This window comes from Pelodiscus sinensis, chromosome 14, assembly GCF_052426305.1.
Source record: "Pelodiscus sinensis isolate ZL-2025 chromosome 14, ASM5242630v1, whole genome shotgun sequence".
NCBI lineage: Eukaryota > Metazoa > Chordata > Testudines > Trionychidae > Pelodiscus > Pelodiscus sinensis.
The window spans coordinates 31,513,943-31,541,362 of record NC_143065.1 but is presented as its reverse complement, the minus strand read 5'-3'; the positions used below and the strand labels follow the sequence as shown (position 1 = coordinate 31,541,362).

General features: G+C 46.8%; 1 protein-coding gene across 2 annotated transcripts in view; it reads right to left on the bottom strand.

Annotated features, from left to right (window-relative positions):
- Positions 1-4,765: 4,765 nt before the first annotated feature.
- The window catches only part of NTRK3 (neurotrophic receptor tyrosine kinase 3), a 390,761-nt gene continuing 368,106 nt past the window's right edge, over positions 4,766-27,420 (bottom strand). For both annotated transcript variants that reach the window (XM_075897044.2, XM_075897046.2), the window contains one exon: positions 4,766-27,413. In XM_075897044.2, coding sequence (XP_075753159.1) covers positions 27,228-27,413 — 186 coding nt within the window. In that variant the 3' untranslated portion in view covers positions 4,766-27,227. The remainder of the gene's footprint in view (positions 27,414-27,420) is intronic.

Below are 27,420 nucleotides of genomic sequence, written 5' to 3'. Positions count from 1 at the left end.
GTCATGCTTCATTTGAATAATCTATTGGAGCCGTTTTTTCGCAATGGGTTTTTGCACAAAAACAAGCAGTGTGGATGTTTCCTTTTTGAGCAAAAACCCCTTTTTGCACAAGATCCTTATCCCTCTCCGTGGCTACGTCTATACTACGAGCCTCTTCCACGAGAGGAAGTGCAAATGGAGTGCTAATTTGAATATATTGCACTCTCATTTGTATTTCCTCCTCAGATCCCTTTTGCGCAAGAGGTTTTTGCGCAAAAAAAGTGCCGTGTAGAGGTTTTTGTGCAAAAAAAACCCTTTTGCGCAAGAGTCGTTCTGCCTCAAAAAAATGAGGAAGCTGAGGTGGGGAGTGATGGCTGCAGTGGGGTGGTGCTGGACTCCAGCAGGGGTGGGGCCTACGGCATAAGGGCTAGGGGCTTATGTTTACGCGCTGTCCATGAACCACATCCCCACTACATTCCGCCGCACGTGTACATGAGCCAAAAGCCAAACCATAACAGACGGATGCAAATGGACAGCACAACAGGGGGAGTCCAAGGAAATCCCCGAAAGAGGCACGGCCCAGCTTTTGGAAGGGAATGAGCAAAAGCCTGAGTCCAAAGGGAACTAAAGGGACATCTCCTAGTCAGGAACAACTTGCATATTTCCACAAGGGAGGCGGCTCTGTTCTGCCAGGCATCAGTGAATCTCAAGTTTCTAGGGCAAGATTCACTGGTGATAAAAATTGTGCACTCTGCACTTAGAGCAGAAAGAAAAGCTCCATTCACCAGCAGACATGGCACACTCCCAGTTGGGGCAGGCACACCGTTTGTTTGGTTTTTTCCCTAGGGGGCTTGGAATTGTATCACTTTCTTGGCTGCCAAAAAGCTGGCAAAACTTCCATGCTGCAGAAAAGGACAAATGCAGCCCCTTGGGCCATATTAGTGAGCTGTTGTGCAAGCACAGATTGCACTGCACATGTAATAACCCTCACAGCAGGGAACCGGCTAATGACACGAACACACATCCCTCAGCCTCCCTTACCCACACACAGCTCTAGAAGGAGTCACCAGCCAATTGCAAAGACCACGTGGAATCAGCTGATGGGTAATCAGCTTCACAAGCAGAGAAGGCCTCCAGGTCAAGTATTAAGACAGAGACGATAAACCATTCTGAAAGGCTGGGGCTCCGTAATTCATAAGCCAATATGAAAGTCTCCCCCTTTTTCCTCTTGTGTGGGTACTGGTGCCCAGGTGAATTCATGGGCACCAGTTCTTCCTGACTTGACTTGAAAGGATTGTGCAGATTATTTTATGATCAATAAATATCCTGGTGGACACAGTGAAACCCCAATCAGAAGAATTTATAACATGAAGCCAGAGATTATATAGTGGGATATAAATAAAGAGAAATTGTCAGTCAATTTCTAGCAGCTGGAGTCAGATGCAATAAATTACCTGTTACGCTCCCCAAATCACCTTTATGGGGCGGCCAATAAGTGTATTTGTAGAAAGACTCATTTCAGTTTTTGATGCCAAATACCTTTAGTCCCAGTGACTCCATGATGGTATCACACGGGCTTTGTGGCAATCGGGGCATGGAGTGAACACGAAGAAAACCAGGGTTGGTTAGGCTGGTGGCCTCTGACCAGTTATTATACAGCAGATCTGAGTTTGAGTGCTGAGCTCTTCAGGCCAGCAGTGGCTGAGAACAACATGGGTTGAGCACACGGGACTGCTGTGGAACGGGGAGGATGAGGACTCCTTTGTGCTTGAGGCCCTTTTGGCTTGGTAGGGTGGGGCTCTGGCTGTAGCGGAGGTAATGGAGGATTCCCCCAATGTGCAGCATTAGCGCTGTCTGGTTGGCTCTCCAGTGAAAAAGGCTCAGTGATAGCAGTGAGGAGCAGTGTAGGCCTGGGTTTGCCAAGGATTAAGCAAGCTGCAGCTGCAGGGGGCTAGGGCTGGGAGAGCAGGTGGGTGTGAACCAGAGGAAAGTGGGGTTAGAGCCTAAGGGATGCAGATAGTGGTGCCAGCTCTGTGGCCCAAGTCAGTGGCTCTTTAAGGATTAAATTTCACCCCTTTTGCAGCAGGCCAGGCATTGCTTGAACAGCTCCAGCGGTACACAGGGCTCATGCCGATCATCTGCGAAGGGTGAGCTGAGCAGCTATATGGCTCACAGGTGGGATGTGCAGGTTTGGCGTTTGCCTTTCATAGCTGCCATGCCACCAGCTCCAGCTGCCTTAGGAATGAGGAATCCTGGGTGGGCATTTCCCTCCCCATTCCCCGCCCCTGTCCTTCTACCCTAGCAGCCATTGCCTGTGGGGCAGTAATTAGGAGCTCAATGGAATGCTGCATCTATGGCTGGAATACCTGAGGCTGTTGTAAAGCTCTGCAATGGGGATGAAGAAGCAGAATAGCAGTCATGGTAGTGACTGCCTAGTGTGTCACCTTTAGTACTGCATGGGGGCCGTCTTCGCTTTGACAGCCAGAGCCATGCAGATGTGCACCAACAGCAGGGTAAAGCCGCTCTGGGATGTATCAGACAAGATGGATTGTGGGTAGCCCTGAGCCCTACCTCCCGCGAGCTGTGTTTCCATCCCCGTTGTGTGACGTACCCGCAATTTAGCTCCTCGTTTTATAACAGCACTCATAACAGTCAGCCTGGAGAAAGGAGCTGGATTGACAGCCTTGGATTAAAAAGAGCTCCGTGTCTCCGCACAGGCAGCAGCAGGGCAAACTTCATTGCTATGCCAGTGCACCTCACCCCCTGCTATGTAGGGACCTCAGCTTCCATGGCCCGTTCTGTTCTCGACCTCATTGACGAAGCTGCCAAAGAGAAGGCACCTGCTACTAATAAACTGTCTCCTAATAAATAGAGGGCTCATTTGATACATTTCCAGAAGATCTCTGGCTGGAGGGAGGACAGGCTGCCCATCTATGCTGTGGACAGATCCATTAAGGGGCCTGGGAAACCCTGTGTTAGGGCTGGCCCATCAGCGGGTGAGGCGGGGCCACTGACTTACAGCCCAGTGGACCAATAGGCCTAATGTCCGTGTCCTAGTTCAGGGCAAAGCCACAAACAGTTCAGGGCTCAGGCCTGGCTGCAGGTTGGGCAGCAGTTAGTAAGTACATTTAGGCCCTTGTAGAGTTGCCAGATGGTTTCACTAAAAATACCGAGCACCCCCACCCCCCAAAAAAACACCGGTAAAAAATTCTGTTGAGAAAAAAAAGGGGGGGGGGAGACCAAAGTTGTTGAGCAAAATAAAAAGGACCCCAACAGAAGTTATTAAGCAAAATAAATAAATAAATAAAAAATCAGCATGGCCCCTTTAAGAAAAGGCTTTTTTTCTGGTGGCCATTTTTGGTTTTTCTTTTGCAGCCTTAAGACAAGCCCTTGCAGAACCAGGTCAGCAGGGGGATGGAGGGTCATCTCGGGGGGCCTGGCAGGGGTCGGGGGGCCAGGGGCTGGACCCTGTTGCTGAGTGTGTCGTAGGGTATGTCTACACTACCCCGCTAGTTCGAACTAGCGGGGTAATGTAGGCATACCGAACGTGCAAATGAAGCCTGGGATTTGAATTTCCCGGGCTTTATTTGCATAAGCCGGCCGGCGCCATTTTTAAATGCTGGCTTGTTCGAACCCTGTGCTGCGCGGCTACACGCGGCACGGGCTAGATAGTTCGAACTTGCTAGCCATTCCGAACTATCTGTACACCTCGTTCCGGTAAAAGCATTTCCGGAAAATCATGCCAGTCTAGACATAGCCAAGGTGTTCGGGGATGGGAGCACATCAAATGTTACCTGTAAAGTAAAGTGAAGGCTGGCAGAGCTTCAGAAGAGACTGGCCGGATAACAGATGGGGTAACAGGGAGCTGATACCCACTTTGGCACAACCGAGTCTCTCTCACAATGGGGCATAGAGGGTTACACAGTAATGAAGAGTCCTAAGTGCCCCAACAAATTATTAGAGATGTCCCCTCTTGCCCTGCCTACCAAAGGAAGCAATTTGACCTGTGAGCAGTGCAATTTCTGTAACAATCCCTTTTAACTAGTTCATGAGCTAGAAACCTGGGTGAGAAGGAACAGACTTTGATGGTGGTTCACAGCCAACTAGCATACCCTTCCAAGCAGGTTATTCAGGCTGGGTTTAGTAGTTCAGCAAACTGGTACTTTTCTCCGAAAGTAGCTATCTCATGCTCCTGTGTCAGTCTCCACTAAACAAACCATATTGTGCTCTTCTTTAGACTCCTGGGCTACATCTACACTACGAGCCTCTTGCGGAAGAGCAAATGCAAATGGAGCGCTCATTTGCATATGTCACACTCTCATTTGCATTTCCTCTTCCTTTCCCTTTTGCGCAAGAGGTTTTTGCGCAAAAAAGCGCTGCGTAGACGTCGCTTTTTTGCGCAAAAACCTCTTGCGCAAAAGGGAAAGGAAGAGGAAATGCAAATGGAGTGCAACATATGCAAATGAGCACCCTATTTGTATTTGCTCTTCCAAAAGAGGCTCGTAGTGTAGACGTAGCCCTGGTGTGAAATAAATCCTGATCCTATGGACTTTATTGCCAAAGCTCCCTTTGACTTCACTAGGGTCAGTATTTCACCCATCTATTTAAACTCAGGAGGAACTACTATAATCATCTAGACTGATTTGCAAAATGCAGGTCAGAGACCATCCCCAACAATTCCTGCTTCAAGCTTGTGATTGAACGTGAATACAAAGGATCAAAGGTGATGTTTATAAAAAGAATACTGAATCCCACGCACAGACAAAGGAGGGGAGGAAAGCCCAGGTAATGGTTGTTTTGTACTTTATTTGAGAAGAGAGATCTACATAAACTATGTCAGGAGGATACAGCTCTACACACAGTCTCATCAGTCCATAAATGGCGTTGTTAACATAACACTGAGGATATGATACTATGAAGAAGACATAGACACATGACCAAGGAATATTTACAGCTCTAACGTACAATATATTTATATTAGAGAGAGAGAGAGACAGAGAGAGGTGTGTGCGTATGTGCGTATGGACACAGGTGCATGTACATACATACACACGCTCACACATATAGGTATAAAAGGCTTTAAAAAAAACAAAAGTCAAGAAATGAGCTTGTCTTTTATTTGCAGCAATTGACTAGTGGATTGAAAGGTTAACACGGTTTCATTGTGTGGTGGCTGGTTAGTATTTTTCTAAAATCTCTGTCCTCTGATTGTTTACCAAATCAGAATGGTCTCCAGTGTTTGAGTTTCTTTAGTTGAGGTGATATAGTGTGTGGGGTGGATGACAGGAGTAGGGAGGATGGGCTAGGGAGAGGGGGAGGAGGAACATGTAAATGGAATGAATGACCTTTGGTGATGCCATTAAATCTCCTTTGTACTAAACATAAATTATCAATAGTTTTAAAAAAATAATTTTCTGTTTCATTTTGAGGCTGGGGAGGGGGGAAAGGAGCAGGAAAAGGTTGGAAGGGGGGCCAGGGGAAGGGCAAATACCTCAGCATTTCAGATGTCCCTTAACCTCAATTTCAAACACTTTTTAAAAAATGTAAAGGGCTTCTATGGGTCTAAAACTGTAATGGAATCATGCCGCCCCCCGCCCCAAGTGTAGCAAAGAGCTCAATCTAAATTACACTGGGAAGGCTATGGCAGAGCCTACTTTGGCTAATACCCAGGGCTCCCCCTAGCAGTTAGAGCCCCTGAGGAGGAAGGGTGTTGCAGACAGGTTCTAGGGGGTGCAGTCACCTTGCATTTCCCATATTGTTCCATGGGAGGGGATCCTAGTTTAACAGGAGGGAGGTTCGGAATGGGTCCTGGTATGGCAAAGAGTATTGTGATATGGAAGGGGTTGAGAACCATAGCAAAACCTGAAGGTTGGCAGTTCACATTTGTCGCTTGATTGAGCGACACCTCCTATGGTCCCCATAGCAGTTATATATTGGGAGGTGATGGCCTCCACTTTAGACCCAGATGCAGAATTTAAAACAGGATCCAAAGAGGCCATGATTCTAGCTTAGTGGTACAATGGGTCAAAGCAAACAAATCAATCCAGCACATGTCATTGAGATTTTTGTTTTCTGCTCATACAGAGTTTCAATAACGTTAACTGATGTGAACATTAGCCTGGTGAAAATCCAGTCAGACGTCCCTGTTTTGGGCTGCGAGCCATGTTTCCCCAAACAGAGATGGGGCAGAGTTCCAACCAGAGGCTGCCAAGAGGAAAATTCTATTGGGGGAGGGCTGTACATGTGCTCATGAACACAGGGTGCATTACAGCACCCCTCAGGGCTCCGGGGCAGTTGGTGGGTCTGGCCCCTACTGGAATGTGAATTGTACAGTATGGGGTCTCAGAGCAGGGAATTTTACACCTGGCAGAGCCATTCTGTTCCATTCCTAGCTGTGAACAGAGGTGCATAGGACCTGGGACAACGGCCAAATGACTGGACTCTGATTTTACTCTAGCCAACAGCTATAGTCACTGCTGGTTACAACAGCTGGTATGCACCATCGCTGTTCTTTCCCAATCAAGGGGCTGCCTATCTTTGCAGATGACTAGGTTGGTTTTGAGAGCACATCCATTTTTCCAACACTAAGAATTAAACATCCCCACCGGTGCAGAATACATATGCCATTTACAGCCCTTGTCATCACATCACATATTTAGTACCACAGGAGGGGTAGAGTAAAGCACCTAACTCCATTCCCAAATACATTAGGGTCTCCCCTCAGGTCCATCCCCAGTGCCAGCTGATCCTCCAGATAATGAAACCCTTCTCCACAGCTCGTCTGCCCCAAATATCCAGTCTGAATGACATCACTGTACATCATTTCCAAGGCAGCAAACCCTTCATTTCTCATGGAACAGAATATGTGAAATAGCACTTAGTTCACATAAGGGGTTTTGTTCTGCTTTAAGCCTATCTGTAAAAAGCTGCTCATGCAAGAAATTACCTCCAGATTTTTCTGGAGTTTTATAGGACACTTCCCCTGAAAAAACAAATTCCTTTCACACAGGGGAATGCCCCCCCCAAAAAACCCAACAACCACCCAGCTGTGGCTGGGCAAGAACTATCAGACAGCAGAATATACAATGATAACACTTTGGTGCTTGTAAGGTAGTGAATGAGGGACCCACTATCAGACCTGGGAGAAGCCCAACAAGACGGGAAGTCCAGATGAGCCCTCAAAGCTGCTTCAAATGGACACAAGTCACTTGTGGTTTCTCCTGTCCCTCCCAACCTTTAAGCCTTCCCTGTTCAGGATTCCCCTCTCCTGCAAAACAAGCCCTCTGATTTCTAACAGCTCACATCCCATCCTTCAATTCTCAGTTTACTCTCCTGCCTTTTGACACACCCTCTCTGAAATCCAGCAGACTGCCTAACTCCATGCTGCTCGTGGAGCCTACCGCTAGCTGGCACTGCTCCTCCTTGTGCCGTCAGTTCTCTTTCTTCCTTATGCCCCCCCAGATCTCTCCCACTTCAGCCTCTCAACTCCTCCTCCCGGCCATGGCCTTCTCTGATCATATTAGTGTGCTGACTCTCTTTCTCTCTCTCTCTCATGTGATGAAAGCTTGTAAGTTCTGAGGTTGCCATTGCTTGGGTGGCCGCATTCATCATCTCCCCCAGACTTGAGCAGAGCTGCAATTGCCAAACCCCAAGATGGATTCCAGCCAAGCCAGTGGGCCAGTTGCATCAGAAAGGGAAGAAAGGAAGGGGTGCTCCCAGGAACCAATCTGAAAGTTTGGTTCCATAGTGGCTCTTATCTTCCATTTCCTGAATTGAGTAGCCCATCCCCACCCAAGAACTGAGAATTCCTGATCCCTCCCAAAGCTGCCTCAAGAAAGAAAATTCTTCTTCATGCTTGTTAGGATGTAGCACCAGCCATCTGAAATTGAGTTTATCTGCTTCATGTAAACTTAGAGCAGGGGCAGAGCTGTTAGTGTGAAAAAAATAGACACACTGAAATGTGAGGGATTTTGCATGCTGTTACCTCTTCAAATCTGAGGTAAAATATGCCTCACTAATAAGTGGTAGTGACATCATTTCCTTGCACTGTTGCAATGGGACAATTCTGTAGTAAAATAAACAAAAGCAGATCAAGAGCTTCATTTCTAAACCTCCCCCAGGCCCAGTGTTTGTTAATTGTCAGTGGACCTGAGCCTTATCTCACAAAGGCTGTTGACAATCAGAAGTAACTCCACTGAAGCACCAATTCCTGTAGTTTCACTCGGTTAATTTTTTTAGAACAAAGCCAATGTTGAAATTTGTAGGTGTCAAATAAAGAGGATGGAGGGTGGGGAGAAAATCCCATATACACCACCTGTCCAAGCTGCATGGTCCAATGAGATTCCTCTTCGTACATTAGACATGCTATAATTTTCCTCTCTACTTTGGAATGATCTAAGGATTTGACCCAAAGATAACAACAGGTCCTTGAACATTTAGGCTTAAATAAGCACCAGTACAGTCCCACATCTATCCCAGGGTAACTGAGCCTACATGCCCCCCTCCCCATTAATCTTCAAGCTGTATCTCCTGAGAGCTCTCTGGCCTGTTTTTCAGAGGGGAAGATATATAGACCCCACGCCACCTCCGTGACTCAACCAAATAGCCCTGATGCATAGAGAGGAGCAGGCTCAACATCAGTCGGTTGAAGGTATAACATGATAGGGGAGAAAGTGTGACAAGCCAAGCTGGATAAGCTATGGACATGCAAAAGAGCAGCCACTCGGAAAATCAACCACCAGAGCTGAGAAATAAGGGGGGAAAGCCAGATCCTTGTGGGAGAATGAAGCTAAGCAAGAGCCGGTAAGTCCCATTCACTTCTAGCAAATGACCGTTGTCCATGGTGCTGAACACACAGCCCCAAATTAAATGTCAGTAAGAACATACCACCCTGAAACCAGAGACCAGAACAAGTCTGACAGACTAAACACTCAGTCATCAGCTGCAGACACTGCATGACAGCCTGCGTCTGATAACGTTTATTACAATGACTGTTCTTAAGCAGAGCTGCCTGAAATTGATCTTTGCTGTGTCGGAGGTGTCTCGGCACAGAATTCCCCGGCGAGTGTGGTTAACATGTTGCAAAAATTTAGGTGCAGACAGGTCATCAAAACAATCTCGTTGCGTGGTTTTCCATCAGCACTTTCCTTAACCTTAGGCAGGTGTTTTGATCTGCACGGGAAATGATTCTACAGATTTAAGCCACTGCAGGATTCCCAGCTTAGTGGCTGCTTTTTTCTCTTAATCTCAGAGATAAAAACTGATTTACAATATTGTGAACAATGCTTGCACAAAATAGATTTTTTTGGGGGGGAGGAGGGAGATCTGATCCCAGATTATTAGGGTCTTGATGCTGTGCTGCTACCCACTGAACGGGATGAGGCCCTCATCCACTTCCAACTCCACCTCTCACTCTAATTTCCAGCTTTCAAAGGTGTGAGCCATGATTTGCTCTGCTCTAACAGAAGAACAAGAAGAAAAAAAAACTAAATTGAAAGCTATTGGTTATTGAATCATTCTTCTCTCAGTGGCACATATTCTTTGTTGCCAGGGAGAATATGATGAGTTCAATTTTGTCTCATATACAGCTGTGGATTTTCTTACACTAAAATCAAAGCCTGTTTTGTTCAACACATCTTTTCCTTGTACCATTTCACCCCTCATTCCCTGCCCCGCACATCACAGTGAATGATTTCAAGAGGCAGCTGGAACCTACACCCTTTTCTGACTCTAAAGAATGCTTGGGGGAGGGGCACTGACAGCCTCCATGGGCAAGATGCGTGTGTGGGGGTGGGGGAACGCTCTGCATTCCCTAAAGGGGCAGGGCTGAGGGCAGCTGGCCCTCTGTTCTGCTCAGAGTGCAGCATGCCCTCCCAACCCTTAGCATTGCCACGAGTTTGTGGCTCTTTGTTGGTGATTTACAGGGCCCAGGACTCCAACCACCACCCCGCTACTGCAGCAGGAGTAGCCAGCACTCTGGGCCTATTTGAATCACCAGGCCCTGGGGAAGCTTTCCTCTTTTCCCTCCCCCACCCCATCAGCAGGCCTCGCTTGGGGTGCCCAACACCCCTCAGGCTTCACCCAGCGTCAAGTGGAAAGTTCAGGTCTACACAATAACAATAATTCAGCCTCTTTTCCTGATTATTTCCATAGCCACAGCACAAGTGTGTAAGCACTAAGATGGACTAGAGCTGAACCCATCAGGAATCAGTCCTGACTGACTTTCCAATCAGAACAACCAGCTGGGGGCTGAATTATAGCCAAATTCTCAGCAAGAGAAATTACAGGCATCACAACTGAAGCAAACAGATTCCTCACACTCAGTCCAGTCTTCAAAGCATGTTTATAGTTATTGTGGGATTGTTTCTTGAACAATGAAGTTAGAAAAGGAAACTAAATCATCCCTGTGGGGAAAACATAAGCCAGGACTCTCAACTCTGGAACTTTTGTTAGCTTTGTTCCCCGTACTGGAATTCTCCATCCTTGTGCTGTGGGCACCGGAACTGTATTTCTGTGCTGATGGTACTCTCTGGACTTCAGAGGGCTGGCCTGGGAGGATGTTGGAATAAGAAATGCTGCTTTGCATGGCAGTATCCTCTGTCCTGCTCCCAGATTTCCAATTGAATATCTCAGCAGGAGATAACAGAACTGGGAGATTTTTAAATTCCTTATGGATCTTCAAGCCCTCAGCTCCTGCTATCATTGGAGGAAAAATCCAAGGAGAAACTGCTGAGATTTCCTCCCCAGGATCTCATGCAGAAGATCCCTCCAGAAAAGTATGATTTGACCTCAGTTTTACTCAGGCCTCAAAGAGATGGAGAATTCTAATTGCAGAATTAGGGGAAAGCGTCAGGAAGCAACTACGTAGTATTTGGGAAACTCTCAGATGAAAGCAACTAGACAGCGACATGCCGATAGAGCCTATGTATGAGTGCATTTTTTCACTAGCCTGTGAGAATGCTTTGGAAGAGGGAACGAAATAATAAAGTAGAACTTTGTGTCCTTTTTTTAGATTTTCAAAAAGACTGATAAAAGACCTTCGTAAGAGGCTAACAAGGAAACTGAATAACCAGAGCAAGGGGTAACATCCTACCATGGATCACACATTAACGAGCAGAAACAGGGAACAAATGGGAAGACTAACTGGGCAGTTTCTATTGCACAGAGATGTTAATAGTGGCATGACCCTAGAAATAAATGCCAGGGCTGGTGCTGGTCAATTTAGTTATTAATGATGTGAGACGGGGGGTAGATTATGACATTTGGCAATGGCACATAACTATTTAGTGAGTTGAGGTGAGGAGGAGTGGGAGGGATGAAAGTAAATCAGTTGTTGGCCAAGTGAAACTCATGTTCAGCCCAGTTCAAGAGGATACACGTAGGAAAGAGCCTTTTAAATTCCTGCAACATATGGATAGGTCCTGAGGTCCCGGTATCCTCTCTGGAAAAAAATATCTGGAATTCACTGTAGACAGTATAGATGCCTGCTCAATGGTGATGAGAACAAGTGTCTAAGATTCAGGGGTGCAGTTAGATGGGGGTTGAAAAGAATACAGGTCTCCCCTTCCTGAGCACCTCTCAATTCTTCTGCATGCTGTGGAGTTATGATAGCCAGCTATCAGGGAAAGAGGCTGGAACCCAATACTGCCCAAAAGCACTCCCAAGTGACAGAATGGCCCCAAAGAAAGAGGACAGACACCCAGTCCTGAGCTGGAACAAAGATGGTTGTGAAGTGGTGCTTTGCCTAGGAGAGAGGGAATGCCTGTCACAAACCCAGCCATAGCAAAGTGGTAAATCACCCTGGTACTTTTGGCTTCCCACATGGGGCACAAAGAATTCCAGGCTTTTGTAATCTTTGAAATACAGCTAACAAAGGGAATGCTTTTAAAGTCAGCAGTAGATTGAGTGCTCAGTGCATTAATACCCATGAGAAACAAAAGGGTCCCCAACCTTACTGTGACTCAGCCAAAATAACTTCCAACTCCAACAGCTGGGTTTCTGAAGGGTTTTTTTTAGTTTGTTTCTTAATGTAGCTGACATTTTATAGCACCAATAATGAAAACAAAGAGGAAATCATATTTGCAGAATATTAATGCTTGGATGTCCAAAGCAAAATACAATACAGATTATTTTTTACATGAGGCTGCCAATTTTGATTTTCTTTGGTGGTTAAATTGGTTGATTGTATTCTTTTCATAGTAAAACATGACAGACTGACCTTCTCTGTAACCGTAGAGCAAATTTTTCAGCTGCATTCTAACAGAGAAAAGCAAATAAAAGCTCATAGGAGTGTTTATAGGCCTGATTTCAGAGATGCTGAGGGCACACAACTTGAGGTGAAGTCAATGGGCACTGCACACAAACATAAGAACAGTCACACAAAAGGGCCATCTAGCCCAGTATCCTGTCTTCCGACAAGATCAATGCTTCAGAGAGGATGAAAAAACCCTCTGGGACTAAACAAGTGATCCATTTCCTGTTGCCCATTCCCAGCTTATGACAAACAGCGGTGAGGTGCACCAATAATGACCATCCTGACGAACAGTCACCGATGGATCTATCCTCCATGAATTTATTTAGTGCTTTTTTGAACCCTGTGATAGTCTTGACTTTTACAACATCCTCTGGCAAGGAGCTCCGCAGGTTGACTGTGCATTGTGTGAAGAAATGCTTCTTTTTGTTTGTTTAAAACCCGATGCCTATTAATTTCATTTGGTGACCTCTAGTTCTTGTGTTATGAGAAGGTGTAAATAACTTTTCCTTATTTACTTTCTTCGCATCAGTCATGATTGTATAGATCTTTGTCATACCCCCTTTTAGTTGTCTCTTTTTCAAGCTTGAAAGTCCCAGGCTTATTAATCACTCCTCATATGGCAGCTGTTCCATACTTCTAATAATTTTTGTTGCCTTTTTCTGACCCTTTTCCAATTCCAATATTTTCTTTTTGAGATGGGGCAACCACATCTGCACTCAGCATTCAAGAAACAACATGATATTTTCTGTCTTATAATCAATCCCTTTCTTAATGATGCATGCACTGCCTCTGAAAATGAGGCTCTTGACTCTATAGTCACCTCTTTCTAGGGATCTCGGAGCATTTAACAAACAATAAACGTCTTTAACAAAGAATTTTTTTTCCTGAAAGGAAATTCTAGAAATGTGATGGAGATTTTGCCTTATGGGTTTGCCACTGAGAGTCTGAGCTTTTGTCCTTTGTGCCTATAATTTCTGCTATTGATTACGGTCAACTCTGAGTTTGGAGATGAATAAGAAGAGAAAGGCATAAAGAATAGCTAGAATGCAGGCTACACCCCTCAACTCCTGACATTTTCTGGCTAACAATGTGTCTAGACTGGCATGATTTTGTGGAAATATTTTTAACAGAAAAGTTTTTCCATTAAAAGTATTTCTGCAAAAGTGCATCTAGATTGGTACGGATGCTTTTGCGCAAAAACTGTTTTGCGCAAAAGCATCCGTGGCCAGTCTAGACGCGATTTTGCGCAAGAAAGCCCTGATCGCCATTTTAGCCATCGGGGCTTTTTTGCGCAAAACAGTTCTTCCCTGTCTACACTGGCCCTCTTGCACAAGTATTCTTGCACAAGAGGGCTTTTTCCCGAGCGGGAGCATGAAAATATTTGCGCAAGAAGCACTGATTTTGTACATTGCAAAGTCAGTAGTCTTGTGCAAATTCAAGCGGCCAGTGTAGACAGATGGCAAGTTTTTGCGCAAAAGCGGCCGCTTTTGTGCAAAATCTTGCCAGTCTAGACGCACCTTGCTTGTCTACACAGAGGAAATCAAAAGAACCAGGCAGTTTCACTGGGCAGCTACTAATGCCTGTTGAGAGTCTTGTGTCTAGCACAAAAGGGAGGAGGAGGCAGTTCTGTTTCTATATCTCTCCGCCCTGGAAATTTTTGCTGCTGAAGGTTCTCTTAAAGAAAATGCCAACAGTACTTGCTCCTAACTCACAACCAGTTTGGATTTAACAGCCAGAGCCAAGAAATAAGGAGTTTGGAGACTTCTCTTGCAATGGCTTTTGACTTCTCCTTTAATTAATGCATGTGTTGTCTACTGTTCATGTTAGCCTGTGGTTTGGCTGGTTAACACCAGATGCAGCCTGTTGGCAGCAGCTACGAGAGTGTGCAGCATTGCTCACTGGATCAGGCCTGAGCAGTGCCCTAACTTTGGGAATGGAGTGGTTTGGAAGAGGCTAGCAGCCACTGCTGGTTAACCAGATCAATTTAACTTGGACTGTCTGCTGCCTGTGGATATATGGTAGGAACTGTTTGTCAATCACAGAGAGTCTTTCATCCCCTTGATTTAAATACCTGGGGGAGGGGGAAAATATGGACTGAAACTCCTGTCACTTTAGCAGAGCAGAAAGCCTGCCTCAGCTGGAATGGGCTGGATGAGGTCAGAGCCGATTTCTGCTGAGGTAAAAGAAACACAGTAGCTTGGTGGGTTCTTCCCCTTGTTCTCATAGAGGGAGGTGGGACACCCTTGTTTTCAGCTGGGATTTACAGGAGATATCCCACACGCATCACAATGAGCTTTGCTGTAAAATTCACTGCACAGAGGTTAATCTAGATGTCAACATTGCCTGACAGCGGTTAAATTACTCCAGGGCAGTGCTTCTTCTGAAGTCTTAATATAACAGTCAATTCCATCCTCCCTGCAGGAAATGAAAGTTTTCTGCTTTGTGTGCGGAATCATTCAGCGCCAATTTTCTCACTGTTTGAAGTCCAAACTGTGGTCTTCAGATTCACCTCACATTAAGACTTTTCACTCAGTTTAAAAAGTCTGTTTGTCGCTCCTGGAGAGCTGCAAGGACAGAACGGAAAAGCGTGTGTGTTGAGGGTGGGGATGGGGGGAATCTTATCACACATACACCCGCAAAACGAAAGGGCTTGTGCCAGTCTTATTTTTTCTGAAGGAAGTGAATGAAGCATCTTCACTTATCGAAATATAAAGCAGGAAAGATCAGGGAAGCTGGAGACTAACAGAGAGCCAGCGTGAGCAAAAGAAAAAATAGTCAGCTCTGCCAATGTTGTAATTTTAGTCATCTCCCACTGGGCCCTTGTCTTAAGAAGCCAGTAGTTCAGCAGCTAAACATCCTTTCAGTACAGCCACTGAGCTACTGGTTTCAGGTGGTAGGATCAGTCACTTTTGTTGGCTGGGAGATCAGTTCTCAAAGGGGATTCCTGAGGGTGGATGGGCAGTAGGGGTTACGTGATAATGATCTGCTTCCTTTAATGGATGCTAAAGCTGCTTGTTTTAGAAGAAGTCAGAGGCTGTAAAGAAGGATCATCTCATTTGTCTAAAATGGCTTGTGACACTGAGGCTAGTGAGAAATCACAGATGCGAAATATGAAAATGAGCTATTATATCGCTTAGCCTGCTGTCTCCTAGGGTCCCAAGCAAGTCTGTCCTCCACCATTTTCCAGTCTCTTTGTTCAGTATAGTTTTAAAAGACCTAAGTAATGAGACTTCTGCCACTTTTGTTGGGAAACTGTACCACTGCCTGATGTAAAGACAATGAACAAGGGGCATCAAAGTGACTGAAGGATGCACTCCTACATCTGCATCCCACTGGGAGCAGAGACTACATACGCCTATGCCATTTGCAACTTCATAGTCTGCCGCTCAGGGTATCTGTTTCCAGGCATAGCTAGAAACAGAATCTACAAGGTCCCAGCTAGGGGCACAGTTTCTAATAGTGATTCTGGAGCAGAGCTAAGCAAGTTTTTCTACTTGGGCATTATGCTACAGGAACACAAAGGGACATTTTCCCTCTGCTTCTTCTCCTTGGCAAGTTGACAGCATCCTCACCCCAAAAGTGCAGACCCATTCTGCTCCTTGAAAGACACAGCCAAGCAGCGCATTTGGGGATGTACCTTTGCAAAGATGCAAAGCATGAACCTGCCTAGTGCTTTTATTGGCATGGGTGTCCGCTCTTCCCACAATACGCAGGGCACAGCTATATGGAATCATCAGACCTGACCACAGGTCAAGCTCCCGGCAGCATCATCCACTTGTGAAAACTGACATTTACAGAAACTCAGCATGCGTCCAAAAAGCAGAATGGAGCCATTGCAGAATCATAGGGTTGGAAGAGACCTCTGGAGGTCATCAAATCCAACTCCCTGCTAAAAGCAGGACTAATCCCAACTAAATCATCCCAGCCAGGGCTTTGTCAAGTCAGGACTTAAAACCTCCAGGAATGGAGATTCCACCACATCCCTAAGTAACCAATTCCAGTGCTTCGCCACCCTAGGGAAATAGTTTTTCCTAATATCCAACCAACATCTCCCACATTGCAACCAAGACAATTGCTGTTCCTCCTGTCATCTGTCACCACTGAGAACATCCTCTCTCCATCCTCTTTGGACTCCTCTCATCAGGTAGTTGAAGGCTGCTGTCTATAGTCTCTTCTGTAGACTCAATACATCCAACACCCTCAGCCTCTGATAAGTCATGTGCACCAGCCCCGTCATCATTTTTGTTGCCTTCTGCTGGACTTTCTCCAATGCATCCACATCCTTCCTGTAATGGGTAACTAAACAGCCTAACACACAACCTGGTAGACATGACGGATTGCTTCAGAATCAAGTCCTGGTTCATGCAATGTGGATGACCCAAGTGCTAAATATCCTGTCAGAGTTTAAATCCTCATAGAGGTCCCCTCCTTGTATAAAAAATACTAGAGTCTTAAACCAAGTCTTGATGAATGGAAAGCGAAGGGGACAAGCGATCCATTCTACAGTGTCTGTCTTCTCAACCACTGGTTCTTCCCTGACCTGAAACTGGCACAGCCTCATAGAATCATAGAGCTGGAAGAGACCTCAGAAGGTCATCAAGTCCAGCCCCCTTCCCAAGGCAGGACCAATCCCAACTAAATCAACCTGGCCAGGGCTTTGTCAAGCCGAGACTTAAACACCTCTAGGGATGGAGACTCCACTACTTCCCTTCGTAACCCATTCCAGTGCTTTACTACCCTCCTAAATATGACAAATACTTTAGCTTTCCCTCTCATTCTCAGTTAGACTTCAGTAGACTAGGTCTTGGCCTGGCATTACTGCCAGCATCCCATTTAGTGGTGTATAACTGAGCTCAACACTGAGCTTCAGATGCTAAGCTCTAGGACAGGTGAACATGTCACTGTACGGGAAGGCACTGGGCATGGGTCACTCAGTCCAGTAAACTCATACAGTTGACCCACAGGAGGGGGAGAACTGTACCAGACCACCCTGAGGGGTAAAAGTCACCCACAGAGAGCAAGCAGGGCCTTCTTCTTTTTCAGTACATTTGGCTACTATCCTTGAATGAAACATTTTTCCCTCACAGCCTGTAAAAGGATAGTTGCAGTTGAGTGCAATACCTAGTTATAAAAATAAATATGCAACCACAATAAACCTGCCTAAGACCCCAGCTCTGAACAGAACACAGTTTAGATGCACCAATGACAAATACATACACCTAACAGGGAACAGTGCTTTAAGTCAATTCCTTCCTTACTTACCCGGGTTCTGGCTTTCTAGTTACAATGGATGGTATCACTAGCATATTAGTCAGAAAATACACTTGGGTCCTGACAGGTAAAAGCCTTTCTTATGAAGAGAAAACAGTAGCCTTAGCTTTGGATTTTCCTTTGTCCATGAAAGGATTAACATTGCTCAGGCCTTGTTCTGCTTGTATATCAGGCCCGAGAAGCTTACAACACTACACAGATCAGATTCATCTGTTGGTGACCTTTGCTTCTGTTTTTTGTTTTTTTTTAAACCAGTGTTTGCTCAGAATTATGGCCTCGTTTTCCTATGGTCCCAGTCACACAATTTATTTTTTGTTTGTTTCAGTTACTACCATCAGCATCACTGGGAAAAAAATGGTTACTTACCTCGTAACTGTTATTCTTTGAGATGTGTTGTTTATGTCCATTCCATCCACTGCGTGCATGAGTTCCGGAAGCTTTTTACCCTTAGCAGTACTCGTTGGGCCAGCCAGAGAGCCCCCCGGAGTGGTGCTGCTATATCAGCATATATATACCCCTGTTGGCTCCTTACCCCCTCAGTTCCTTCTTGCCGGACATTCTGACGAAGGGGAGGTGGGCAGGATTTGGAATGGACATAAGCAACATATCTTGAAGAACAACAGTTACGAGGTAAGTAACCATTTTTCTTCTTTGAGTTCTTGCTTATATCCATTCCATCTAGGTGATTCCCAAATTGTGACCATGGAGGAGGGGTCGGAACCTAGGAGGAAACCGACTATAATACAGCCCTGCTAATAGCTGCGTCCTCTCTAGCCTGCTGAGTGATCACATAGTGGTTAGTAAAAGTATGGACCGATGACCAGGTATCCACCCTACTGGTGTCTAGGATCGGTACCTGTGCTAGAAAGACTGTAGAGGAGGCCTGGGCTCTGGTGGAATGTGCAGTGATAGGAGGGGATGGTTTCCCTGCTTGGTCATAGCAAGCTCTTAATACATGCCATGATCCATGAGGACAAACACTGGTCCGACATTGGGAGGCCTTCATCCTATCCACTATGTAGTTGAAGAGCTGCGTGGACCTGCGAAACAGGCCTGTCTTGTCTAAATAAAACACAAGAACTCTCCTTACATCTAAGGAGTGTAATGCCTGTTCCTTCCAGTCTGCATGGTGTTTGAGGTAGAAGACCATTAAAAAAATTTCCTGTGACATGTGTAATGGGGACACCACCTTAGGTAAAAAGGCTGGTTGTGGGTGCAGCTTTACCTTGTCCTTATAGAACATGGTGTAATGGGGGCTCTGAAGTAGGTGCCCTCAATTCCAAGACCCATTCTGCAATGTAATGGCAACAAGGAAAGTTACCTTCCAGGAGAGGTGAGAAAGGGAACATGTGGTTATAGCTCGAACAAGGGGTGCATGAGACCTATGATCATGAGGTTCAGGTCCCATTGAGGAATGGAATGCATAAACTGAGGGTAGTGTCTTTCCATGCCCTTCATGGGCCATGGCAAATGTGTCCAGGGTCAACGATTTGGGGACCTCCTCCACTGACAGGTCCTGGACCTCAGCACTACTCATCCACGCGGAGCTCAACCTCCATCTACATGTTGTGCCTGGGCAAGGATGTAGCTTTTGGGTGTCCCCCTTATGGACGCACCCCATGCTCTCTTCTTGATGAAAATCTTCTCCGTGTTTTCTTGGACATCCTCGGGAGGAGTGGCCAGACACTGCAGTGTCTCAGCATGGCGCTTGCCTAGTGCACCGACATCAGTGCACTTCTCATGGATGGCACAGGGCCCAGTGCTGCAGATTAGACACAGACTCCATTAAGAGCAGTTTCAGCCTAGAATCCCACTCTCTTTTGGTCCTAGGCTTGAATGACCTAAAATCTTGCAGGTGTCAGTCAAATGTCCCTCTCCAACACTCTTCAGGCACCCCTTGTGGGGGTCGCCACAGGGCATGGGCTTCTGGCACTGTGCACAGGGCTTGAAGTCATGAGGTCCTGGCATTCCACCCTGGGGGGAACGAAGTGCAAACACATAACTCTACACAAAAACTTCAGCTAACTACCTACTCTATTTACAAAGGAATGAACTATTTACAAGTGGTTCAGAGGGTAGCCGAGATAGTCTGTAACTGAAAATACTTAACAAATAGTTCTGTAGCACCATAGAAACTAACAAAATTTGTAGATGGTATCATGAGCTTTTGTGGGCACAACCCACTTCTTCGGATGAATGGAGTTAAGGAGTCTAGGTTCCAAATAAATAGCAGAGAAAGAGAAGGCCGCAGAGGGAGAGAAGGAAAAAGAAAGGAAAAAAATTGTCAATTAGAGTGTCCATGATAAATGAAGTTGATAGAGTGGGTACTAAGTGCTCTTAATTACCCGGTGCTTGGTTTTTTATTATTGCGAGCCAATTTAAAAAAACAGCTTGAAAGGGAGCTTGCAGAACTTAATTTCATTTATAAGTTTGATACCTGCAACAAAGGTCTAAACAAAGACCTTGCATGGATAGCCTGCTTCATTCCACATCCTAATGACATAAAACACCAAGCACCTGGTACTTACGAGCAGTTAGTACCCACTCTATCAGATTCATTTAGCATGGACACTCTTTAACTCCATTCATCTGAAGAAGTGGGTTATACCCACAAATTTGTAGATGGTTATACCATCTACAAATGTTGTTAGTCTCTAAGGTGCTGCAAGACTATTTGTTATTTTTTAAGTTTTTTATTTACAAGTGATTAAGAGAAGAAAAGGTGCTAAGGGCACACACGCAAAATTGTAAGCCAAGCATTCTAGCAACCATCATGGGCAGTAAGGAGGAACTGAGGGTGCAAGGGGCCAGCAGGGATATATATGTACTGATATAGCGGCATCACTCTAGGGGACTCCCTGGCTGGCTCAAGGATACTGCTAAGGGTTAAAAGCTTCCGGAACTTGTGCACACAGCACGCACCTAGATGGAATGGACATAAGCAAGCACTCGAAGAAGAATTTAATATTACACTAGCCCTTCCTAATACAATTATGGTTTATATAATCCAAGTGGTACTGTGGGCTTGTAAAACTCTTCCCTTCCTTCCTAGGCCATTTCCAAGTGCTCTCTAATTGAGACAGCTCATTCTACCCACTACTGGAGAGAGGCAATCAACTGAGCTTTGAGGACCACATTTTCAAAAGGCAGCCTCTATAACTGAACCCCAAAACTTTCACACTTGCTTTTGCACACATATTCCTCCACATTCAAGTTTTTGTATGTCATTTTCACAGCCAAGTCCATGCAAATTCAAAACCTTGAACTAACATGCATGTGCTAGGTTAGGAGTGTGTAATAAAATGGCACTGGTCCACCAGGGTTAGCCCTTGGAAAGATGCCTCTGCTATAATTACCTGCACCTTCATAGGTATGAGTGATTGTAGCTCCTATTGTCCACGGATTGCCATTCCCAGCCAATGGGAGCTGCAATCGTCCATACCTGTGGAGGCACAAGTAAATATAGCAGCAGTGATCCATCAGGGGCTAACCCTGGCGAACTTGATCCGGCCTGCAGGCCAATATTTGCTCACTCCTATGCTAGCTGGTCTGAAACCTAGCTACTTGGTTTACACATACAAAGCATGTATGACCATCTGAATCTGAGGTGAGTGTGCAAAAACAGGATGGTACACAACTGTGAGTGCAACAATGCAGGCATGCAAAATAGCAGGCTTACTTCAAGAGACAAGGTTGAGCCCCATTTAAACACTGAGCTCTCGACGGCCCTTCCTCAAGAAGTATCCATTTCACCTAAGTGTTAGAAATAGGGCAAGTCACAGAAAAAAGGAGACAAACCTGTGAGGTCACTGTCGCCACAACCCCTGGCCAATGCAGGATGGCCTCACACAGTGCATAGCTTTGGCACCACAGTATTGCCCCCTGAGCACAGCTCCAGTGCCCTCAAGCCCGATAGGCTTCTATCTGGGTGAGACCCTCCAACAGATCTGCTTGGGTTAATTGTTTCCTTAAGTAAAAGTGTCCTACTGCCACCACAATGAAGTGCAAGAGTCATGTTCTCAGCTAGATGGCAGGACTGCCCTCAGGCCTGGCCCACCTCCCCTTTCTCAGGGCACGTGGGACTAGAAGAGTGATGGGAATATCCTGGGGAGGGGTCTGAAATAAGCTGGTTGATGTCCCGTGGGACAGGACATAAGTAACTAGGTTGGGGAGAGCTCTGGCATTCTTGGCAATAGAGCAATACAGGCAGTCCCCGGGTTACATGGATCCGACTTACATCGGATCCCTACTTACAAACGGGGTGAGGCAACCCTGCACTAGCTGCTTCCCCCCAGCAGACCAGGGAGACGCGAAGCTAGCGCCCCTCCCCCCCCAGCAGACCAGGGAGACGCGGAGCGGCTTTTCTCAGCAGACACCTCAGCTTGAGAATAAAGGACTGAGGGAAGTGAGGTGTGGGAGAATAAAACTGAACTCTGGAGAAATGTTTGGCTAGAGTTTCCCCTACAATATGTACCAGTTCCCACTTACATACAAATTCAACTTAAGAACAAACCTACAATCCCTATCTTGTACGTAACCTGCGGACTGCCTGTAATTAACCCTCTTCCTGGGGGGTGAGGGAGCGAATGGAGGATCTGCACAATGCTGGAGCTTCTTGTGTCCACAAAGACAGCCACATTATAGATCTTTGCTTTGGGGAACACTGCCTGCCAAATTCTACCCAATCTCTGACACAGTAGGACCATATAGGCTCTGTAACCATTAGGAACTTCTAGTCCTGAAAGAGCCATAATTAAAGAGCTCATTAAAGGGATTCCATATGTAAGCAGGGTCTGAATCAATGCTTCCATTGCAGTCAGCTGGAATGGGAAAGAAATCCTGGGTGTGGTTATGTTCACTCAGTTTGCTTAGACCTGCTAGGTATTCAACAGTTGTTATGTAAATACAGTTCACACTGGAATGGGAAAAATCCAGGGTGTGGTTATGTAAATACACTTCACTCAGTTTGCTTAGGCCTGCTAGATACCAATTTGGCTGTTGTGGGGGGTCACAAACTGTGTTAACACTAAATGCAGGAATTGTAAGATAACTGCAAGCACTGCGATCATATAAGGAATGCAGAAAAGTCAGACTGTTTAAATCAGTTCAGAGGAGAGAAACTGTCCATTTAAAAAATCTCAGCTGGACAAGGCTTCCTCTGCCAGACTCTGTGAAGTCAACAGGGGGGAAGGGCAGAGCGCTAAACCAGTAGGCTGTGTCTAGACTGGCCAGTTTTTCCGGAAACTCAGCCGCTTTTCTGGAAAAACTTGCCAGCTGTCTACACTGGCCGCTTGAATTTCCGCAAAAGCACTGACTTCCTATTGTAAGAAATCAGTGCTTCTTGCGGAAATACTATTCTGCTCCCATTCAGGCAAAAGTCCCTTTTGCGCAAAGCTTTTGCGCAAAAGGGCCAGTGTAGACAGCTCAGATTTGTTTTCCGCAAAAAAAGCCCCGATCACGAAAATGGCTTTTTTGCAGAAAAGCGCGTCTAGATTGGCACGGACGCTTTTCCGCAAAAAGTGCTTTTTTGTGGAAAAGCGTCTGTGCCAATCTAGACGCTCTTTTCCGAAAATGCTTTTAATGGAAAAGTTTTCCGTTAAAAGCATTTCCGGAAAATCATGCCAGTCTAGACGCAGCCGTAGAGTGCATGCCCTCCAGGCGTGAACTGTAAGACTGATTTAACCTGTTTCTCCTCTCCTTCCTCCCACCCCGTTCTAATGATAGAACTACAACAGACTCCATAAGGAGTCTCTTTATTATTTTAACATTTTATTCCAGCAGATGTTGGAATCTTTTGATTGGACTATGCTGTGGGCCAAGAGCTGAAATCACTGGGAAGCAGAAATCACAGAGCTGAAATCACTAGGTTTGGCCCAGAATGAAATCTAGCACAAGGCCAGTATCGGCGAGGGGGCGGCTGGAGGGGCAGCGGGTGGGAGTGGCTGGCTGGCGGGGTGGCCAGAGGTGGGAGCAGCACATAGGTGGCATTGCCACATGCTCAACGAGGGGAAAACTATGAACTCTGGGTCTGCACTGATTGGACAGCTGTGAGCGGGGTGTTTGAAATGAGGGAAAAGCATACTATATGGCTACGTCTAGACTGGCATGATTTTCTGGAAATGCTTTTAATGGAAAAGTTTTCCGTTAAAAGCATTTTCGGAAAAGCGCGTCTAGATTGGCAGGATGCTTTTCTGCAAAAGCACTTTTTGCGGAAAAGCGTCCATGGCCAATCTAGACGCGCTTTTCCGCAAAAAAACCCCGATCGCAAAAACAAATCTCTGCTGTCTACACTGGCCCTTTTGCGCAAAAGTTTTTCGGAAAAAGACTTTTGCCCGAACGGGAGCAGCATAGTATTTCCGCAAAAAGCACTGATTTCTTACAGTAGGAAGTCAGTGCTTTTGCGGAAATTCAGGCGGTCAGTGTAGACAGCTGGCAAGTTTTTCCAGAAAAGCGGCTGATTTTCTGGAAAAACTGGCCAGTCTAGACACAGCCCATGAGTTGGGGGTTGGACTAAAGATCTTTAAGCAAAAGTCTCAGCCCTGTGGACTCTGGGGGTTTTCATTTTTAATGTGTGTTCCTGTAGGTTGATACTAGATTACTGTTATTAAACAGACTGTTTCTATCTCCAATTCAGTGTTTGCGAGAGGGGAAGAATTGCCTCTAAAGGCTCCCAGTGGGTAAGTTGGAATTTTCCCAGTTTACTGGGTGGGGGCTCGAGCTAGTTTGGTTACGTTGTTGAGAGAACCCGGCCCTTATGGCTGCCGACTGCTACCGACAAAAGGGTTACACGTATTAATTCTTGGGTAAGTTCCCCTGTAACTTGGCCCAGTTTCCTTCCTGACTCCCACACATGCCTGCGGGGGCTGCAGCAAATTCCCCTCACCCTTATGGACACAAAACAAACAAAAGCAGCAGCATCAAGGGAATCATGGTTCCATGGCACGGTATCAACCCAGCTTCGCTTTTTTGCTGAGCAGCTGCTCAAAACAAGCTTTGACAAGAGAACCTTTTCCCAAAGCCATAACTGAGTTTGGTGGGGCTAAGCATAGGGCAGTCTGAGAGCCTGAATCATGGTCACAGGAGCTTAACAGCTTCCAGGGGACAACATCCCCTCCTGTCATTAGACCAGTTATTAAGAACCATGCTGCGTGTAAGCCTGATGTCTTGCCTTGCCCCTGCAGGTGCCACCACACGCAATTGGCTTGGGGAACCCACCATTCATGAGAAAGCGGGGAGGAATCCCTGGTTTGCAGCAGGGCTGGAAGATGGGGTGTTCCTGAATTTAACATGCAGTTGTGGGGTCTGAGTGCTATAACTGGGGGAAAAAGGTTGAAAGTTTAGTTAAATGGGGGCGGGGAGAGGCTGGATGGCTCCCTCACCAAAGCCTCATCAGAGCCATGGTTTCTCTATGATCTCCAGGGCCATACATTCCCCACCTGTTCTCCTGCCAACAGCTCAGTTCTGTGATCCAAAGCGACCCACATACAATCATACAGCCATGTGATGCCAACAGCCTCGACCGCGGCCCTGGCTCCAGAGTCTGCTGCACTGGCCTCACCCATTATAGCAATGCCCAGACAGAGCCTGACTGTTATAAGGAGAGCCGAAGAGCCATGTTCTGTCCCCCCCCCACTCCGCTCATCAATGCCTCTAAGCACCCCTTGAGCCACATCCTCTGCTGCACCCGCCCCACTCCAGCAGCGTTAGATCCTGCAGACTGCGCTCCACCAGCACCTGAGAGGCCTCCCTCTGGCTTCCCTGTGCTATGCCAGGGCCCTTCTGCTGATGTAAGCCATGAACAAGACAACTCCAGCTGAATGGAGTGATTGTAGGGGCGAAGGGATGGGGGTTTTCCTCAGTGCAGCATGCCACAGCCATGTCTCCATCTAGACAGCAGCTTGTTTTCTCAAAAGCTGTCGATTGCTCTGGGCAGGAGATGCTGGGGGGATCTCCCCACTCCTTTAATGACAAGGGCCACATCCCAACCAGCTATTTCTGTGTTTGCAGCAGTCGCCTGTCAAACCCTGCCTGGACAACTGTTACTGTTCCCGGGCCCTCTTTGTGATTAGAGCCACCATGCAGCACGTTGGCCCCTCGTCCTCCATGCCCCGGAGGAGAAACAGACCAGAAATGTTTGTTTCCCAGGCCTGCACCTAGCAGGCGCCTGACTCTGAGGAAGCCTTCCACCAGGACGCGGATTCCTTTTACTGATGGGGGCCTAGAATGGGGCCTGCTTCCCTCCCCTCCCCTGGCTGTCCTCCTCTCCTTGGCCAGGCCTTTGTCTTCATAGACATGCGAGGCTGGCGGCAGTGGCCATTTGCGGCCGTCTCTTTAGGAAGGCACCACTGTCCCCTCCCCCCACTCCCCGGGTTGCCTGTGAAGCTATTCTTCAGCTTCTGCATTTTCACAGCCGCTCAAAGGCAGATGCATCAATCCTTTCAGGGCCTGGCGACGTGAGGGGAATGTCAACGTGGCCTGGGCAGGTGCTGATAGGTTTCCAGCCATCTCCCAGGCCTCTTTGTTTCTCCTGCACCCCACCCCCGCTCCCTTTTGGCAGGTACTGGACCAAGGGAGAGGGCAGTAGATGGGGGACGTGGGGGCAGGGAGGAGGGGCAGCATGGCATACTAACCCTGAAGAGCACCCCTGCAGCAGTGCAAGTCAGATTCCACATGCTGAGGGAGGGGGGCTGCTTTCATCGGCATTGCACCAGGGATGAATTTGCCCCATCTCCTCCCATCTCTAGCACGTCCCCTGGCAAAGTAAGCAGGGAGGTGGAATTTGCTTTCAAAACCATCCCCTCTTTGGAGGGGAGGAGGGTGATGCGTGGGTTTGGTGCCTGTCTCGCATGCCGAAGTGCAGTCAAAGGATCCTTAGAATGGTGCTTCAGGTCCCGCCCCAGCTCTGCTCTCTGTATGGCTTCACAGGCAACTGCTCTAGTCCCCAGGACTATTTCCAGAGTCTGACCAAGGGCTGTCTCTGGGCAGCGGTTACGGTCCTGACGTCTGCGTTCTGTGGGAGTGTGGCTGTTCCGCATGTGTGGTTTACCCGTAGGTGCCGCGATCCTTTACTGTATGTTCCAAAAGCCTTGAGTCGATACGTTTAAGAATCGGCAAATTAGAAAAATTGTCCTGCAATGTTGAAAGGAGGAAAAGAGTGGAAAGGTGGGTGGGTAGAATCTTAAGTTCCTCCGGGGCACTGCCCTGGCTCAGAGCCTAAACCCCATGGGGGGGCGGAGGGACGGAGTTACACATTCAGTGCATATCTTACAAACGGGGCAGGGCCTCCTCCCAGAGCTTTTCCCTGGGACTGCGTCTCTGCGCTTGCAGGAGTCTTGAGCTCAGCCCAACCGGACAACGCACAGTGGGGTCACATTTCACTGCTCCACAGCTTGGGGGAAGGATTCCTCCTCTTTTTTTTTTTTTTAAGTACTTTAAGTTTCTTCTCTTCCTTTTTTTTTTTTTTTTTTTTTTAAGTCTTAGAGTTTCTGTAACAGCAGCTTCTTTCTGTATTGGTGTAGAAGGTATATATATCTATATCTATATATCTATAAATATATATAAGCCAAACTGCCTTACAGATTGTTTTGTTTTTCAGTGTTGTATGTGTAGCAGGCACTTGAGTTTATATGAAGATGTTTGCTTGGGAGCTGAAGGGCCTGGGGAGAAGAGGAGGTAGGGAGGACAGAGGAAGGAAGGAGCAGGAATTTTTGACAAGTGGCCACTGCTAGCCAAGGATGTCCAGGTAGATTGGTGTGGCCTTGCCCAGAGCATGAAGAATCTTGTAGATTTCCTTGATGTTGAGCCGCTGCTGAGGTTCCCTCTGCCAGCAGCCCAACATGATGTCATAAACCTCCTTGGGACAGACACGGGGCCTCTCCAGGACTCGGCCTTGGGTTATGCACTCGATGACCTGAAAC